The 19899-nt window shown below is 46.1% G+C and overlaps 1 protein-coding gene across 1 annotated transcript in view; it reads left to right on the forward strand.

The window, feature by feature from the left end:
• LOC145346911 (anion exchange protein 2-like) overlaps nt 1-19899 on the forward strand; it is a 271460-nt gene that overhangs the window by 231423 nt on the left and 20138 nt on the right. Inside the window, 3 exon segments of the mRNA XM_080194791.1 lie at nt 4861-5044; nt 8557-8662; nt 18778-18962. Of these exon segments, the coding sequence (XP_080050917.1) occupies nt 4861-5044; nt 8557-8662; nt 18778-18962 (475 nt within the window).

Genomic DNA, 19899 nt, shown 5'->3' on the forward strand with positions numbered 1-19899 from the left:
GGAGAGAGTATAGAAAAGATTTACCAGGATGTTGCCTGGCATGGAGGACATCAGCTATGAGGAGAGGTTGGAGAAACTTTGTTCTCACTGGAGCGACAGAGGTTGAGGGGAGACCTGATAGAAGTCTACAAGGTTATGAGTGGCATGGACAGAGTGGAGAGTCAGAAGCATTTTCTCAGGGTGAAAGAGTCAATTACTAGGGGGCACAGGTTTAAGGTGCGAGGGGTAAGGTTTAAAGGAGATGTATGAGGCAGATTTTTACACTGAGTAGTGGGTGCCCGGAACACGTTGCTAGGGGAGGTAGTGGAAGCAAATACGATAGTGAGTTTTAAGGGGCGACTTGACAAATATACAAATCGGGTGGGAGTAAAGGGATATGGTCCCCAAAGGGTAAGTGGTTTTAGTTAAGTCGGGTAGCATAGTCGGTGCAGGCTTGGAGGGCCGAAGGGCCTGTTCCTGTGGTGTAATTTTTTTTGACATTAGTTCCAGCTCTGCCCAGTTTGTACAGGTCCCAGTACCTGAAGCATCTGAATCCCTCCCGGCTACACCATCTCTCCAGCCACATGTTCATTTGTTCTCTCTTCTCATTCCTACCCTCATTAACAGATGAAACTGGGAGTAATCCTGAGATTACTATATTTGAGGTCCTGCATTTTAATTTATCTTATAACTTTCTGTACTCAGTTTGCAGACTCTCATCCCTTAGTTTACCAAGGTCATTGTTACCCAACGTGTACCACAACCACAGGCCCTTCACCTTCCCTCCCCAGAATGTCCTGCAGCCACTCCGAAACATCCCTGACCCTGGCACCAGGGAGATAACCATGTCTCGTCATCTTTGATTCACATTTGCAGCCACAGAACCATCTGTCAGTGCCTCTAACTATTGAATCCCTATCACTATAGCCCTGCCACCCCTCTGAGCATGGAGATGCTGCCGTTGGACTGGGGTAAACACAGTAAGAAGTCTGACCAACACCTGATGTTGTCAGACTTCTTACTGTGTTTACCCCTCTGAGCAGCAGAGCCATCCACAGTGTCATGAACTTGGTTACTGTTGCTTTCATTGAAATATAGAAGATGGGAACAGGAGGAGGCCACTCAGCCCTTCAAGCCTGCTCCAACATTCATCGTGATCAGAGTTGATCGTCCAACTCAATAGCCTAATCCTGCTTTCGCCCCATAACCTGTATCCAGCTGCCTCTTGAATACATTCAATGTTTTGGTATCAACTACTTCCTGTGGTGATGAATTCCACAGGCTCACCACTCCTTGGGTGAAGAAATATCTCCTCATCACCATCTCAAACAGTCTATCCTGAATCCTCAGACTGTGACCCCTGGTTTTGGACCCCCCTCCATCGGGAACATCCTTCCTGCATCTACCCTATAAGAAACTTACCCTATGAGATTCCCCCCTCATTCTTCTGAACTCCAGCGAAAACAATCCTATCCAAGTCAAAGTCTCCTCATACATCAGTCCCGCCACCCTCTCCAGCAGCATCCAAAGTGGTTTATCTGGTTGTGAGGGGATAACCACAGGACACTCTTGCACAACCTTCCTGAGTCTTTTGGTGTTCATTATGGTCACCCATTCCTTTCCTGCCTTTGCAATCCTCAGCTTCAGTGTGACCACCTTGCTAAACATGTTATCCACAACTTGCTCAGAATCATGGGTGCTCCACAGTGAGTCCACCCACAGCTCCAACTCTGAAATCTGATTAGCTAGAAGCTGCAATTGGACACACCTTCTGAACACATGATCATCAGTGTCCCTCATTTCCCACATTGTGCAGGAGGAGCATATCATGGGTTTGAGGTCTCCTGTCAAGAAATCCCCCTTGAATTAAGCTAGTTACTCCCTTAAAAGTTACATTTGCTCGGGGCCTTATTTACATTGGTGGGGAACCTTGTTTCTTACCAGAAACCTCTATTATGATTGTACAGTACTGTTCTGTACTTTTTTTTAGTTCCTATCTCAGTGTTAAGCAATTAATTAATGGATTGAAAATACTAACCAGGACTTCAATCACCAATCAGCTGCTTTGGTCGGTCCCATATCACTTTTTGAACTTTTCGTGGGGTGGCTCAGTGGTTAGCACTGCTGCCTCACAGCACCAGGGACCCAGCTTGGGTCACTGACCGTGTGGGTTTTGCATGTTCTCCCTGTGTCTGCACGGGTTTCCTCTGGTTTCCTCCCACAGTGCAAAGATGTGCAGGTTAGATTGATTGGCCATGATAAATTGCCCCGAGTGTTGGGGGATTAACAGGGTAAATATGTGGCGCTACAGGAATAGGACCAGCGTGGGATTGTGGTCAGTGCAGACGCAATGGGCCAAATGGCCTCCTTCTGCACTGTATGGATTCTATGATCCTGTATGATTCTATGAGCTGGTATCTGTTGGCTGCTGTACCTCTGGTTGAGCTCTCGATCCTCACAATCCCCTCCGCGGTTATTGCAACTGAGCCGAGTTTTTCCAGTGCTCCTCAGTGATTCCTCACTCACTGCGCTTTTTTATCCACTCTCAGTCTTGCCTTTTCTTGCCCTTTTATCTCCGTTCTGAACTGCCCCCCCTTTATCTAGGGGGCACAGCCTCAAGATAAAGGGGGGGCAGTTCAGAACGGAGTTGAGGAGGAACTTCTTCACTCAAAGGGTGGTGAATCTCTGGAATTCTCTGCCCGTTGAAGTGGTGGAGGCTGCCTCGCTAAATATTTTTAAGAAGCGGGTTGATGGGTTTTTGATAAGAGAGGGGATTAAGGGTTATGGGGAGAGGGCGGGAAAGTGGAACTGAGCCACAACAGATCAGCCATGATCTTATTGAATGGCGGGGCAGGCTCGAAGGGCCAGATGGCCTACTCCTGCTCCTATTTCTTATGTTCTTATGTTCTTTCTCGCGTTCTTTATTCTGCTCCCAGTTTTACTCGCTTTCTCCTCCCAGCTCTGCTCTTAGTCTCACACTTTCTTGTGCTCTTTTATCCACTCTCAGTCTTAGTCTTTCTCGCTCTTTTTTTTCCTCCCAGGCTCTGTTCATGAAAGGCCAAATATGTGCTGTAAATATTTGATGATTCTGTTTTAAGATTTTATTAGATCTGACCATCCCACCTTGCCTAATGTAAATGTAGACAGTGCCATCAGTGTGTACCATCTCCAAGATACACTGCAGTAACTCACCAAGGCTCCTTAGTCAGCACCTTCCAGGCCTGCAGTTTCTACCACCGAGGACCAGGATCGCAGTTCTATGGGACTCAACCGCCCAGAATATAGGAACGTAGGAAACAGGAGCAGGTGTAGGCCATTTGGCCCTTCGAGCATGGTCTCCCATTCAGTGCCATCATAGCTGATCCTCTACTTCAACACTGTACTCCTGCCCTCTCCCTGTATCTCTTGAGCTAATAGAACATCTGCTCTGAAGCTGAACCTCTGCTCATTAACCTTCAGTGCTACCTACTGTGACAAAGCTTCTATACACGTGTTCAAATCTGTAACCTCCTCCAGCCCCTACACCCCCTCCCTATCTCTGTAACCTCTTCCAGCTCCTACATCCCTCCCTATCTCAGCAACCTCCTCCAGCTCCTACACCCCTCCCTATCTCTGCAACCTCCTCCAGCTCCTACACCCCTCCCTATCTCTATAACCTCCTCCAGCTCCTACACCCCTCCCTATCTCTATAACCTCCTCCAGCTCCTACACCCCCTCCCTTTCTCTGTAACCTCCTCCAGCCCCTATACCTCTCCTTATCTCTGCACCCTCCTCCACCCTGCACCCCTCCCTATCTCTGCAACCTCCTCCAGCCCCTACACCCCTCCCTATCTCTGCAACCTCCTCCACCCTGCACTCCTTCGTATCTCTGTAACCTTCTCCAGCCCCTACACCCCTTCCCATTTCTGTAACCTCTTCCAGCCACTACAACCCTCCCCATCTCTGTAATCTCCAGCCCCTACATCTCTCCCTATCTCTGTAACCTCCTCCAACCTTTACATTCCTTCCTATCTCTGTAACCTCCTCCAGCCACCACAACCCTCCCCATCTCTGAAACCTCCTTTAGCCCCTATACATCTCACTATCTCTGTAACCTCCTCCAGCCTCCTACACCCCCTCCCTTTCTCTAACCTCCTTCTTATCTCTGTAAACTCCTCCACCCCCTACACCCCTCCTATCTCTGTGACTTCCCCAGCCCCTACCTATCTCTGTAATCTCCTCCAGTCCCTCCAAGCCTTTGAGTTCTACACTCTTTTGACCTATATATGACCAGTTTCCTTCACTCCCTTGCTTTCAGCTGTCAGGAATCTAATATCTAGAAGTTTCTCCTTAGGTCTCTTTATTTTTCTCTCCTTCTTTGAGATGGAAAGGTTTTATTAAGTTGCATAGAACCTTTGACAAACTCAGGATGTCCCAAAGTACTTTACTGCCCATTGATGAATTTTTATTGTAATGTAGATTTCCTTTAAAACTTACTCTGACCAAGCCTTTGGTCATCTGGCCTTAATGTCTCCTTTAGTGACACGGTATCAGATTTAAATTGATAATTGCTGCCGTGAAATGCCTTAGGCTGTTTTAGCACATTACAGGTGCCCTACGAACTGGGCAGAATGGACTGTTTCTGTCCAGTAAAACCCATCCTCAGAAATGCCAGGTGTTCAGCTGAGGGCTGTGATGCCTTTCTAACTGTGACCACGTCCAGCACGGAATGAATCAATGTCAGAAGACCTGGAAATGATGGTGTTTGCTTTTAACCAATAACTGGGAGGTGACAGAGAGCAGACTGTCCTGCAGAAAGAGCAGGAGGGATAGAGAGGCAGTGGTGCAGGGGGACTGATGCAGAATGAAAAGCTAAAACCTCCTCTTTGTTGATTTTTAAAGCCACCCCAACAAGGACAAGGACTTCACGTTTTCGCGGAACATCTCAACATCGAGTTTGGGCTCGCTCATGTCGCACCATCATAGCCAGAACCACATCGCTCCAACCTCAGATCCCTCAGTCACCCAGCCACTGATGGAAGAACACCCCGACAGTGAGACCAAAGTAACAGTGGAGAGTGCCGAGGTCAGTCAGGTTTAGGGATTTTCACTGTTTGTTGTATTGAGGACAGTTCTTAAACAGTTCAAGCTTGGAGTTACTGAAACGACAGATACTCGCTGGTGTAGCACTGAGCAAAGCTTTGATTCTTGGCTTTGTGCTGAGTTCAAGTATGTGGAGGTTGATGGAAGATCACGTAGGGTGGCACAGTGGTTAGCACCGCTGCCTCCCAGCGCCAGGGACCCGGGTTCAGTTCCGGTCTCTGATGCTGGAATCTGAAACAAAAGCAGAAAATGCTGGAAAATCTCAGCAGATCTGACAGCAATTGTGGGGAGAGAACAGAGTCAAAGTTTTGAGTCTGAATGACCCTTCATCAGAACACCGCTCCTTGCTCTGATGAAGGAAACTGGTTATGTATAGAAGTAAAAAGTCTGATAACACCAGGTTTAAGTCCAACCGATTTATTTGATAGTACGCTCACTAGCTTTCGGGGTTAGTCCCTTTGTCAGGTGAATGTCCAACGCCGGCATATCCACATTATGTGTAGAAGATCAGAAGAGTGCAGAACTCAGAGGCTTGGAGGGACTGGAGGAGATTACAGAGATAGGTAGGGGCTGGGGAAGTCACAGAGATAGGAGGGGTGTAGGGGGTGGAGGAGTTTACAGAGATAAGGAGGAGGTTAGAGAAAGGGAGGGGGTGTAGGGGGCTGGAGGAGGTTACAGATCTCCACTCCTTGCTCTGATGAAGAGTCATCGTGCAGGATCATCTGAAACATTAGCTCTATACTCTCCCCGCAGATGCTGCCAAACCTGCTGAGATTTAGAAGGATGTTGCCAGGAATTTTAGTTGCTGGGAGAATCATTGGTTAGGACTGGAGCTTTTTCTTTGGGACAAAGGCGACAGGATATTTAATTTAGAGATCTTGACAGAGTCGATAAACAGGATCAATTTCCTTTAATCAAGAGAGCTGGGGAGCAGAGATTTATTGTCACTGGTGGAAAATGCACGGTGGCATGGTGGCTCAGTGGTCAGCACTGCTGCCTCACAGTGCCCAGGTTCAATTCTGACCTCGGGTCATGTGCGGGTTAGATTGATTGGCCCTTATTGCCAGGGGGTTGGGAGGATAAATATGTGAGGTTGCAGAAATAGAGCCTGAGTAGGATTGTGGCTGGTATAGACTCGATGGGCTGAATAACCTCCTTCGGCACTGTAGGATTTAATGGTTAAGAAAAGTTTGAAGAGTCGAGGATGAATTGCTTTCAACCAAAATGTGAACATCTCCTCAAGGATAGAGGGGAACTTGGATTTGGAGAGGAAATAGCCGGATGTTATGGTGCACATGGGAGCCAATGATATAGGTCACCTAGCAAAGAGTTGGTCCCAGCACAAGAAACTAGAGGTTAAATTACAAAGCAGGAGCACAAAGAGAACCTCTGGGTTACTACCTGAGCTGCAAGCTAATCGGCATTGACTAAATAAGATCAGCGAGTTGAATGCATAGCTCCAAGATTGGTGTGGGAGGAATGGGTTTGAATTCATGGGGCATGGCAGCAGTGCTAGGGAAGGAGGGAGCTGTCCTGCTGGGCTAGGCTTCACCTGGACCTCGCTGGGATCAGTGTCCTGGCAGGCCAGGTAACTGAGACTGCAGAGAGGCCTCTAAACTGAATATTGAGGGAGGAGGATTCACGTGACGGGAGATTTGGAAAATCAAAGAGAAAGAGCAAGGAGTAGTGCAGGGTAACGACACGGATAATGGGAAGCAGAATTTGACAGGAAGAGACAAGGTAAACAAACAACAGAGTGCACCAGCAAATATGGTCAGAGTAAAGAATATGACTTTAACCTGACAGAGGGGGAGATTTAGAAATCCAAAGATAAAAGCTGAGGCAGTAGAAAAAATCTATTGTTGTGGGTAAAGACAAGCTGAGCGGGTCAGCAGAGAGTTTGACAGTGACCGGGATTCAGAGGGTCCGCGAGCCCCTGGGCGGGAGTCCTGCTAGCCTGGTGAATTGGGCATTGGGCCTTAAATTGAATTCCCCGTGGGTGGCAAACCTGTTGAGCAGAATCAAGCACTGCAGAGATAGTGGGTGCACTGACTGTAATTTTCCAAAATGTAACACTGCTATTCATGGTATTCTGTCTGGAATCTGGAATATCGCATGTCAGTTTTCTCAATAATGAAGGAAGCGATGCAGCGAGGGTCCACTAGATTGGTCCCTGGGATGAGGAGGCTGTACTATGATGGTGGCACAGTTGGTAGCACTGCTGCCTCACAGCACCAGAGACTCGGGTTCGATTCCTGGCTTGGGTCACTGTCTGTGTGGAGTTTGCACGTTCTCTCTGTAACTGCGTGGGTTTCCTCTGGGTACTCCGGTTTCCTCCCACAGCCCAAAGATGTGCAGGTTAGGTGGATTAGCCATGGTAAATGCGTGGGGTTATAGGAATAGGGTGGAGGGAGGGGTTGGTTACAAGGATAGAGTGGGCGTGTGGGCCTGGGTAAGATGCTCTTTCAGAGAGTCGGTGCAAACTTGATGGGCGAAGTCTGGAGGGATTCTAGGGTACATCGTTTTAGACTGAATGAATTGGGTGTATATTCTCTAGAGTTTAGGAGAATGAGCGGTGATCTCACTAAAACATGCAAGATTCCTAAGGGGCTTGTTAGTGTAGATACTGAGATAGTTGGGGAGCCTTAAGTAAAGGGGGCACAGTCTCAGAGCAATCATTTAGGACTGGGATGAGAAATGTATTCACTGAAAGGGGCTGCAAATCTTTTGGATTCCCTATCCCAGAGGGTCTTTGGATGCCCCTTCATTGAATATATTTATACATATATCTGTCAATCACAAATTGACAAGAGTTTTGGTGTCGCAAGGAATTAAATGATATAGGGATCAGGCAGGAAAGTTGAGTTGAAGCTTATTGAATGGTAGAGCAGGCTCAACGGGACATGTGGCCTAACCCTGTTCTGTTTCGTATGGTCACTCTGTCTATCTGTCTCTGACCTGTCTCTTTTCCTCCCCTGTAACTGGTCTGTCTACCTATCTCTCCCACATTAAGTGTCACTGATTCTCTCCCAATCTTTGTTTTGCTTGTAAACTCTCTCTCTCTCCTCTCTCTCTTTTCCCGTCTAGCTTTCCTTTCTCTCTCTTTCCTCTCTCTCTCTTTCCTTCCTCTTTCTTTCCCCTGCCTCTTTTCCCCTCTGTTTTTCCTCTGTCGCTCTTCTCTCTTTCCCTTCTCTTTTCCCCCTCTCTTTTTTTGTCTCTCTTTCTTCCCTCTCTTTTTCTCTACGCTGTCTCTTGACAACTTGTCAGAGTCTGCTAAAAACAGGTTTCTCCACTCTCACGAAAGGAATGTCCAATCTCCAAACTCCATCTCAGCAGCAAGTTTTCTCTTTTTCACTGTGAATTTTGATAACTTATTGAGGCTCTCTGACTTGTGTGTGTCTCTCTCTCTTCCCCCCCACCCCCCCACCCCTCAATATGTTACAGTTGATAACTTATCAAGACTCTGCCTGTAATCTCTTTCTCCACCTCTTACAGAAGGAATGCCCACTATCTACAGAGATGACCAGATCAAGGTCAAAGCATGAACTCAAGCTCCTAGAGAAAATCCCATTCAATGCAGAGGCCACAGTTGTACTCGTAGGTAAGAAACACGCTTACATTCTGGTTTCCATTGGTAACGATCTCCCTGGCTCATTAAACAAACTGCTGCCTTTTTTCAGCAACTATAGCTTCCTGTTTTTAATAATTAGCTCTAATTTGGAGCCACTCGGACTCACTCCCTGACAGAAAAAAGCATCAAAAACAATCCTAGTCATCAAAACATGTAATTTTTTTTATCTCCTTATTTTTGAAAAAAGGATATAATTGTGTTTGAGCGCTTCGGAGAAGGTTCACTAATGAAGGGCCCATTCCCATGGAGAAAGGTTGAGGATAGTTCAGGATAATGAAAGGAGATCATAGAAACCCTACCATACAGAAAGAGGCCATTCGGCCCATCGAGTCTGCACCGACCACAATCCCAGCCAGGCCCTTCCCCCATATCCCTATATATTTTACCCACTAATCCCTCTGCCCCACACATCTCAGGCCACAAAGGGGCAATTTTAGCATGGCCAGTCAATCTAACCCGCACATTTTTGGACTGTGACAGACTAACAGATCTTACTGAAACATGGACACTCTGAAAAGGAACTCACAGGCTGGATGCTGAAAGAATGTTTCTTGTTGTGGGGAAGACTGAAGTTAGAACAAAGAAAATTACAGCTCGGGAAGAGGCCCTTCAGCCTCCAAGCCTGCACTGACCATGCAGCCCGACTCAACTAAAACCCCCTACCCTTCTGGGGACCTTACCCCTCTATTCCCATCCTATTCATGTGTTTGTCAAGATGTCCCTTAAAAGTCACAAACTAGGGAACATGGTTCAAGAACAAGAGACAAGGGTTAGTCTGTGGAATTCTCTTCCTCCAAAAGCAGTGGATGCTGGGACATTGGATTTTTTTTTCCGGCTGAATGAGGAGATTTTTGATGCACGGGGGTTCAAAGGTGAGGCAGGCAGGAAATTGGATTTGAGAGCACAAGCACATCAACCATTCCTTTAGGGAATATATCCCTCTATACCCATCTTACCCATGTAACTGTCTAAATGCTTTTTAGAAGACAAAATTGTACCCACCTCTACTACTACCTCTGGCAGCTCATTCCAGACTCTCTGTGTGAAAAAATTGCTCCCAGATCCTTCTGTATCTCTCCCCTCTCACCTTAAACCTATGCCCACTAGTTTTAGACTCCCCTACCTTTGGGAAAAGATAGTGACTAACTGATCTGTGCCCCTCATTATCTTATAGACCTCTGTAAAATCACCCCTCAGCCTCCTACACTCCAGAGAAAAAAGCCCCAGTCTATTCAGTCTCTCCTCATAGCTCAAACAATCAAGTCCCGACAGCATCCTAGGAAGTCTTTTCTGAACTCTTTCTAGTTTAATAATATCCTTTCTATAATAGGATGACCCAAACTGTACACAGTATTCCAAGTGTGGCCTTACCAATGTCTTGTACAACTTCAACAAGATGTCCCAACTCCTGTATTCAATGTTCTGACCGATGAAACCAAGCTTGCTGAATGCCATCTTCACCACTCTGTCCACCTGTGACTCCACTTTCAAGGAGCTATGAATGTGTACCTCGAGATCTTTTTGTTCTGTAACTCTCCCCGATGCCCTACCATTAACTGAGTAATTCCTGTCCTGATTCTGCCAAAATGCATCACCTCGCATTTGTCTAAATTAAACTCCATCTGCCATTTATCAGCTCACTGGCCCAATTGATCAAGATCCTGTTGCAATCGGAGATAACTTTCTTCACTGTCCATTATGCCACCAGTCTTGGTGGACCCAGCACCGATCCCTGAGGCACAACGCTGGTCACAGGTCTCCAGTTTGAGAAACAACTCTCTACAACCACCCCCTGGCTTCTGTCATCAGGCCAATTTTGTATCCAATTGGCTACCTCACCCAGGATCCCGTGAGATTTAACCTTATGCAACAATCTACCATGCAGTACCTTGTCAAAGGTCTTGCTAAAGTCCATGTAGACAACATCAACTGCAGTGCCCTCATCTACCTTCTTGGTTACCCCTTCAAAAAACTCAATTAAATTTATGAGACATGATTTTCCACTCACAAAGCCATGCTGACTGTCCCTAGTCAGTCCTTGTGTCTCTAAATGCCTGTAGATCCTGTCTCTCAAAATGCCTTCCAACAATTTACCCACCACAGATGTGAGGCTCACTGGTCTGTAGTTCCCAGGCTTTTCCCTGCAGCCCTTTTTAAACAAAGGCACAACATTTGCCACTCTCCAATCTTCAGGCACCTCACCCATGACTATCGATGATTCAAATATCTCGGCTAGGGGACCCGCAATTTCCTCCCTAGCTTCCCACGGTGTCCTGGGACACATTTCATCACGTCCCAGGGATTTATCTACCTTGATGTGTTTTAAGACTTAAGTACATTCCTCAAGACACCACCATTTATTTCCCCAAGTTCCCTAACATCCATGCTTTTCTCAACAATGAATACTGATGAGAAATATTCATTTAGGATCTCACCCATCTGTTGTGGATCCATATACAGATGACCTTGTTGATCTTTAAGCAGTCCTACTCTCCCCCTTGTTACTGTTTTGCCCTTTACGTATTTGTAGAAGCTGTTTGGATTCTCCTTTGCCTTATCTGCCAAAACAATTTTGTGTCCCCTTTTTGCTCTCCTGATCTAACCCCATGCTGTACCTGTCCTGGGAGTGTTTGATGGGGATAGTGTAGAGGGAGCTTTACTCTGTTTCTAACCCCGTGCTGTACCTGTCCTGGGAATGTTTGATGGGGGACAGTGTAGAGGGAGCTTTACTCTGTATCTAACCCCGTGCTGTACCTGTCCTGGGAGTGTTTGATGGGGATAGTGTAGAGGGAGCTTTACTCTGTTTCTAACCCCGTGCTGTACCTGTCCTGGGAATGTTTGATGGGGGACAGTGTAGAGGGAGCTTTACTCTGTATCTAACCCCGTGCTGTACCTGTTCTGGGAGTGTTTGATGGGGATAGTGTAGAGGGAGCTTTACTCTGTTTCTAACCCCGTGCTGTACCTGTCCTGGAAATGTTTGATGGGGGACAGTGTAGAGGGAGCTTTACTCTGTATCTAACCCCGTGCTGTACCTGTCCTGGGAGCGTTTGATGGGGGACAGTGTAGAGGGAGCTTTACTCTGTATCTAACTCCGTGCTGTACCTGTCCTGGGAGTGTTTGATGGGGGACAGTGTAAATGAATGAATTACAGAAGATGGATATTGAACCCATTATGTCAATCCAGCTTTATTAAACCACTGTATATATGAACAAACCAATGAGAAGCTGGAGTAGACCATTCAGCCTCTCGAGCCTGTTCTGCCATTTGATAGGATCATGGCTGACCCAACAGTAACCTCGAATCTACATCCTGCCTATCTCCAAGAACCTTTCACACCCTCCATTACCAAGATTCTATTCACCCCGCCTTAAAAAAAGCAAAGACTCTGCTTCCACTTCTTTGTAAGAGAGTTCAAGAGGTTCTTGAGCGAGAGCATTTCACCAAAGTGAGCAACCCCTTATTTTTATACAGTGATCCCAAGATTCTCCCACAAGCGGAAACATCCTCTTCACATCCACCCTGCCGAGACCCCTCAGCATCTTCTCTGTTTCGATCGAGTTGCCTCTTACCCTTCTAAACTCCAGTGGATACAAGCTTATCCTGTCCAATCTTTCTTCGTAAGACAATCTGCCCGTTCCAAGTATTAGTCTATTAAACCTTCTCTAAACTGCTTCCACTGCATTTACATCCTTGCTTAAATAAGATGACCAAAATGTAAGTAGTATCCAAGTGCACCTTGTACAAATGAAGCATAACATCCCTGCTTTTGTATTCATTTTCCCGATCAATAAATCATAACATTCTGTTAGCTTTTCTAATTAGCTGCTGTACCCGTGTACTAGCCTTTTGTGATTTCCTTTCACAAAACCGCATTGACGTGACCTGATGACCTTGATGCCCAGTTTGATCTCACAACCCAGCTTGTTTTCCCACATGCTATGTTTCTCTGGTTCCTGAAAGTCAGTTTCAAGTGTACATCCCAGTTCCTGTGGTATCTGATTCCACAAAATCTGCTGGCTGTGCATTCCGAATCACAGCAATGCCCTCTATGAAGAACGTTTCTGCCCATTTACCCTCCAGTTCTTTTGCCAATTAATAAAAATCTTTACCTCTAGTTTTCTTGCCTGAAGAAACCATTTCTCACAACTTGGTCCGTGAAAACCTCCATCATTTTCGAACACCTCTGTTAGGTTTATCCTTCACCTTTTCTCAAAGGAAGGCAACCTCAGCTTCTTCTTCACAAAACTGAAGTGTCTCAACTTTTGTGTCACCTGGCAAGCCTCCTGTATATCCTCTCGATGTCCTTGACATCCTTGTTAACGTGTGGTGCCCAGAATAGTTCACAGTACTGCTGGTAGCTAATCAGAGATAGTGAATCTTCAGCATGACTTCCTTGTTTTTGTTTTCTGTGCCTCTATTTATAAAGGCCAGGATCCCATATGCTTTCTTAAAATCTTTTTTATGCAGGCAAGACCTGCATTTATTGCTCTCTCTTAATTGCCCTTGAGAAGGTGATGGTTAGCCACCTTCTTCATGGGCTGCCGTCTCTGTGATGATGACGCTCCCGCAGTGCTGGTAGGGAGCGAGTTCCGGCATTTAGACTCAACAAGATATTATTTAAGTTTGAATGGTGTGTGACCAGACTCACCCCATTCAAGGATTTGTGAATATCACCCCCCACCGAACCCTCTGCTCTTGCATTCCCCTCAAATACGACACCTTCATACTGTTCCTCCACATTGTTCCTGCTGAAGTATACCACTTCACGTCTTTTGACATTAAGCTCCATCTGCCTACCCATTTCACCAGCTTGCCGCTGGCTTCCTGAAGTCAGCCACTATCCAGCTCACAATTCACAATGTTGCCATGATTAGATCATCCCCAAGCTTTGAATTTGTACTCCCTATATCCAAACTTCGGTCATTTATGTAGAACAAGAAAAGCAATAGTTAATTCTGATCCTTGGAGAATCCCAGTGAATACATCTCTCAGTAAAGAATCATATGAGCAGTACGGTGGCACAGTGGTTAGCACTGCTGCCTCACAGTGCCAGGGATCTGGGTTCGATTCCCAGCTTTGGTTACTGTCTGTGTGGAGTCTGCACGTTCTCCCATGTCTGCGTAGGTTTCCTCCGGGTGCTCCGGTTTCCTCCCACAGTCCGAAAGATGTGCTGGGTTAGGTGCATTGGCCATGCTAAATTCTCCTTCAGTGTACCCAAACAGGCACCACAGAGTGGCAACTAAGAGATCTTCACAGGAACTTCATTACAGTGTGAATGTGAGCCTACTTGTGACACTAATAAACAAACTTCTTTTAAAAATTCATAGAATCTTAAAATCATAGAATCCCAACAGTACAGAGGAAGGCCATTTGGCCCATCAGGTCTGCACCAAGCACAATCCCACCCAGGCTCTATGCCTGCAACCCCACATATTTACCCTGCTAATCCCCCTGACACTAAGGAGCAATTTAGCATGGCCAATCCACTGAACACACTCATCTTTGGATATTTACCAATACTCGGCGTCTTCTCCCCCTTGGCCAATTTTGTACCCAATTTACCAGTCTCTTTAATCTTAGCTGCTTCTATTTTCCCCAATATCTCCCAGCAAGTTGTATTTTATCAAATGCTTTTTGAAAGTCAGTCCATATGAATAGCCACATCCACATTTACTGCATTAAACCAGTCAGGTTAGTCTGGCCTGATTTAACATATTCTTTTCACATTATAAGAAGGATGTGGAAGCATTGGAGAGAGTGCAGAGGAGATTTACCAGGATGCTGCCTGGTTTGGAGGGGAGGTCTTATGAGGAAAGGTTGAGGGAGCTGGGGCTTTTCTCTTTAGAGCAGACAAGGGTGAGAGGTGACTTAATAGAGGTTTATAAGATGATGAGGGGGATAGAGTGGACGTTCAGAGACTATTTCCTCAGGTGGATGTAGCTGTTACTAGGGGGCATAACTATAAGGTTCACGGTGGGAGATATAGGAGGGATGTCCAAGGTATATTCTTCACTCAGAGAGTGGTTGGGGTGTGGAATGCACTGCCTGCTGTGATAGTGGAGTCGGACACTTTAGGAACTTTCAAGCGGTTATTGGATAGGCACATGGAGCACACCAGAATGATAGGGAGTGGGATAGCTTGATCTTGGGATTGGACATAGCTCAGCACAACATTGAGGGCCGAAGGGCCTGTACTGTTCTATGTTTCTAACACATCAATGTTGATCTCCCTTTTTAATCCATGATTCTTCAAGTGAGAATTAATTTTGTCCTTGTTGATGGTCTCTGGTGGATTTTCCACTATTGATACTCGGCTGATTGGCCTGCAATTACTAGATCTCACTGTCACCTTTTTTTGAGCAAAGGTGTAACTATTGGAATCCTCCAGTTTCTTGGTGTCACTCAACGTAGCTGAGGGGAATGACACCTTCTGTCTATCTCCATCCTGTCCCATCTTTCTTCTCCCTCCTCTGCTGTGAATTAACTCCAACCTCTTCATTTGTGAAGCCACACACGAATGATTCATTCAATACCTCAGTCAAGCCCTTTGCCCAAGACCGTAAGACTTAGGAGCAGCAGGAAGCCATTCGGCCCATCAACCCTACACCTAAGGAAGGATGTGCTGGCCTTGGAAAGGGTCCAGAGGAGCTTCACAAGAATAATCCCTGGAATGAAGAGCTTGTCGTTTGAGGAACGGTTGAGGACTCTGGGTCTGTACTCTCAACCTTCGTCTCTCCAGGGAGAAGAGACCGAGCTCCCTCAACCTATCTTCATAAGGCATGCCTCCCATAGATAGACAGATTTTTATTCAGTAAGAGAGTCAAGGGATCTGGAGATAAGGGCGGGAAAGCGGAGTTAGAGATTTACATATCAGTTATCAGCTCACTGAATGTGGAGCTGAACCTTAAGGCATAGGACCAGAATTTGGCCACTCGGCCCATCGAGTCTGCTCTGCCATTCACTCATGGTTGATATTTTTCTCAGCCCCATTCTCCTACCTTTTCCCCATAACCCCTGATCTTCTTATCTATCTATCTCTATCTTAAAGAGACTCAATGACTTGGCCTTCACAGCCTTCTAAGTTTCACAGATTCACCACTGAAGAAATTCCTCCTCTGTTTTTCTGGTTGGAGTTTAGAAGGATAAGGGGGGGATCTTATTGAAACTTACAGGATACTGCGAGGTCTGGACAGAGTGGACATGGAGAGGATGTTTCCACTAGTGGAAAAAACTGGAACCAGAGGGCGCAACCTCAGGCTAAAGGACCATCCTTTAAAACAGAGGAGGAATTTCTTCAGGGGTGAATCTGTGAAACTTAGAAGGCTGTGAAGGCCAAGTCATTGAGTCTCTTCAAGATAGAGATAGATAGATAAGAAGATCAGGGGTTATGGGGAAAAGGTAGGAGAATGGGGCTGAGAAAAATATCAACCATGAGTGAATGGCAGAGCAGACTCGATGGGCCGAGTGGCCAAATTCTGGTCCTATGTCTTAAGGTTCAGCTCCACATTCAGTGAGCTGATAACTGATATGTAAATCTCTAACTCCGCTTTCCCGCCCTTATCTCCAGATCCCTTGACTCTCTTACTGAATAAAAATCTGTCTATCTATGGGAGGCATGCCTTATGAAGATAGGTTGAGGGAGCTGGGACTCTTCTCCCTGGAGAGACGCAGGTTGAGAGGCGACCTGATAGAGGTTTATAAGATAGAGGAATATAAGATTATGAGACGAATTGATAGGGTGGCTCCTCAGAGGCTATTTCCCAGGGCGGAAATGGTCGCTACGAGAGGACACAGGTTTAAGGTGCTGGGGAGTAGGTACAGAGGAGATTTTAGGGGTAAGTTTTTCACTCAGAGGGTGGTGAGTGAGTGGAATCAGCTGCCATCGGTGGTGGTGGAGGCAAACTCTCTGGGGTCTTTTAAAAGACTTCTGGATGAGTATATGGGATTTAATGGTATTGGGGGTTATAGATAGGTCTATGGCTTAGTAGGTATAGAAGTGATCGGCACGACTTGTGGGCCGAAGGGCCTGTTTGTGCTGTAGTATTCTATGTTCTATCTCAACCTTGAATAAACTTAACGATCCAGCCTCCACAGCTCTCTGTGGTAAAGAATTCCACAGATTCACTCCCCATGGAGAGAAGAAATTCCTCCTCATCTGTGTTTTAAATGGGCGACTCCTTAGTCTGAGATGGTGCTGTCTGATCCCTGACTCTCCCACCAGGGGAAACAGCCCGTCAGCATCTACCCTGACAAGCCCCCTGAGAATTCAATATGTCTCACTTCTCATTCTTCTAAACTCCGATGAGTACAAAAAGCAAGTGGTGAGGATGACACAAAGACTCAGACAGGTTAAATGAGTGGGCAAAAAATTTGGCAGATGGAATATAATGTAGGAAAATGTGAAGTTATGTACTTTGCTACATAAGATAAAGGTGCACGGTGTTACGGGTAATGTATTAGTATGGATAGAGGATTGGTTAACTAACAGAAAGCAAAGAGTGGGGGTAAATGGGTGTTTTTCTGGTTGGCGATCAGTGACTAGTGGTGTGCCTCAGGGATCAGTGTTGGGACTGAAATTGTTTACGATTTACATCGATGATTTGGAGTTGGGGACCAAGTGTAGTGTGTCAAAATTCACAGATGACACTAAGATGGGTGGAAGAGCAAAGTGTGCAGAGGACATTGAAAGTCTGCAAAGGGATATAGATAGTCTAAGTGAGTGGGCGAGGGTCTGGCAGATGGAGTACAATGTTGGTAAATGTGAGGTCATCCATTTTGGTAGGAATAACAGCAAAATGGACTATTATTTAAATGGTAAAAATTGCAGCATGCTGCTGTGCAGAGGGACCTGGGTGTCCTTGTGCAGGAATCACAAGGAGTTGGTTTGTAGGTGCAGCAGGTAATTAAAAAGGCAAATGGAATTTTGTCCTTCGTTGCTAGAGGGATGGAGTTTAAAAACGGTGAGGTTGCAGCTGTGTATTTGGAGGCAGTCCAGAGAAGGTTCGCAAAATGTTTTCCTTTCGATCCTTGATCAGTCACACTATTCCTTTCATTATCCTTTCATTTTCAACATGCTGACAAAAGCTGGATTCCTGTTTTAATTATTCGCCAATCTTTTCTCATTCCTTTTGTCCTTATTTCTCAGCGTGCTCTGTATTCTGCCTGCTTTCCGATTTCTGTACCTGACATTTTTCATAAACCTCTGTTTTCCATCTTATGTTAATTACTATTTTCTTTGTCATCCAGGGTGCCCTAGCTTTGGATCTGACACATTTTCTTCTTGTGAGAATATGCTTGGTTTGTACCCACACTATCTCCTTTACTCTGTTTCTAACTTACACTGCACCTGCCCTGTTTGAGGGGACAGTGAGACGGAGCTTTACTCTGTATCTAACCCCGTGCTGTACCTGTCCTGGGAGGGTTTGATGGGGACAGTGTAGAGGGAACTTTACTCTGTATCTCACCCCGTGCTGTACCTGTCCTGGGAGTGTTTGATGGGGACAGTATAGAGGGAGCTTTACTCTGTATCTAACCCTGTGCTGTACCTGTCCTGGGAGTGTTTGATGGGGGACAATGTAGAGGGACCTTTGCATTATGTCTAATCCTCTGCTGTACCTGTCCTGCGAGTGTTTGATGGTGTCAGTGTAGGAGTTTTACTCTGTATCTAACCCCGTGTTGTACCTGTATTGTGAGTGTCTGATGGGGATAGTTAGAGGGAACTTTACTCTGTCTCTGACCCTATGCTGTACCTGTCCTAGGAATATGTAATGGGGACAGTGTAGAGGGAGCTTTACTCTGTATCTAACCCCGTGCTGTACCTGTCCTGGGAGTGTTTGATGGGGACAGTGTAGAGGGAGCTTTACTCTGTATCTAACCCTGTGCTGTACCTGTCCTGGGAGTGTTTGTTTGGGATTGTGTCAAGACCGTGTTTATGTCTAACCCCGTGTTGTCGCTGTCTAGGGAATATTTGATGCAACAGTAATGAAGAAGCACCTATCTTGCATGTTTCTCTTGCCCGTATTTCTTTCCTGAACACTTGAAGCACATTCTGATGATGAGGTTGTCTTGTTTTGTGTCTTTCCAGGATGTGTTGAATTCCTGGACCATCCAACCATGGCGTACGTGCGCTTGAAGACGGCTGTGGAGCTGGAGTCAGTGCTTGAGGTTCCAGTTCCAGTCCGATTCCTCTTCATCCTGTTAGGACCAAGCACTAGCAACATGGACTACCATGAGATCGGACGCTCTATCTCCACCCTGATGTCAGACAAGGTGAGCATCTGAACCGGTTGTGGAAAGGGGAGCAGATTGATGAGGTCATTCACCTGTTTAAATCCAATCAGTCCTAATCTCATTGGATGATGGAGCAGACTCGATGGGTCACATGGCCTATTCCTGCTCCTACACCCTGTCACATTCACCCTCTGTTTTTCCATAGACTATGGAGGCACCGCAGCAGGTACAGAACAGATTTGCAATGTTGTTATCCAAACTGAGAGGATAAAGGAAAGTTTATGCATTATTTATTTGTCACAAGTAACTTACATTAACACTGCAATGAAGTTACTGTGAAATTCCCCTAGTCGCCTCACTCTGCCACCTGTTTGGGTCAATGTGCCTAACCAGCACGTCTTTCAGAATGTGGGAGGAAACCCGAGCACCCAGAGGAAACCCACGCAGACGTGGGGAGAATGTGCAAACTCCACACAGACAGTGACCCAAAGCCAGGAATCAAACCTGGGGCCTTGGTGCTGTAAGGCCACAGTGCCACCATGCTGATGTCACTGTTAGGAAATAAACAGGCTGGAACTCTTAACTGTAGAAATGACAAAGTTGAGTGGAGCCCCGAAAGAGATTGTGAAAATTCTGGAGGAGTTTGATGGGATAGACATCGAGGCAGGATTTGCATTTGTGCAGGAGCCCAAAAATATTGACACGCAGCGTAGAGTCACAAACCAGGAGCTCAGGAGGGAGAGAGTGGTGAGAGTGCGGAATTCATCGCCACAGAAAGTGGTTGGGGTCAATAGCAGAGATATATTTAAGGAACAGATAAATAAAATCAGGGAGAAACAAATAAAAGGATTTACTGATACGGTCAGATGAAGTAAGGTGAGTGAAGTCTCTCTCTCTCTCTCTGTGTCTTTCTCTCTGCCTCTGTCTCTCTCCCCCTCTCCCCTCACACACACACGCACACATCCCCATCATTGTT

The sequence above is a fragment of the Carcharhinus amblyrhynchos genome, chromosome 8 (genome assembly GCF_965287045.1).
Source record: "Carcharhinus amblyrhynchos chromosome 8, sCarAmb.v2.hapA, whole genome shotgun sequence".
Classification (NCBI taxonomy): domain Eukaryota; kingdom Metazoa; phylum Chordata; class Chondrichthyes; order Carcharhiniformes; family Carcharhinidae; genus Carcharhinus; species Carcharhinus amblyrhynchos.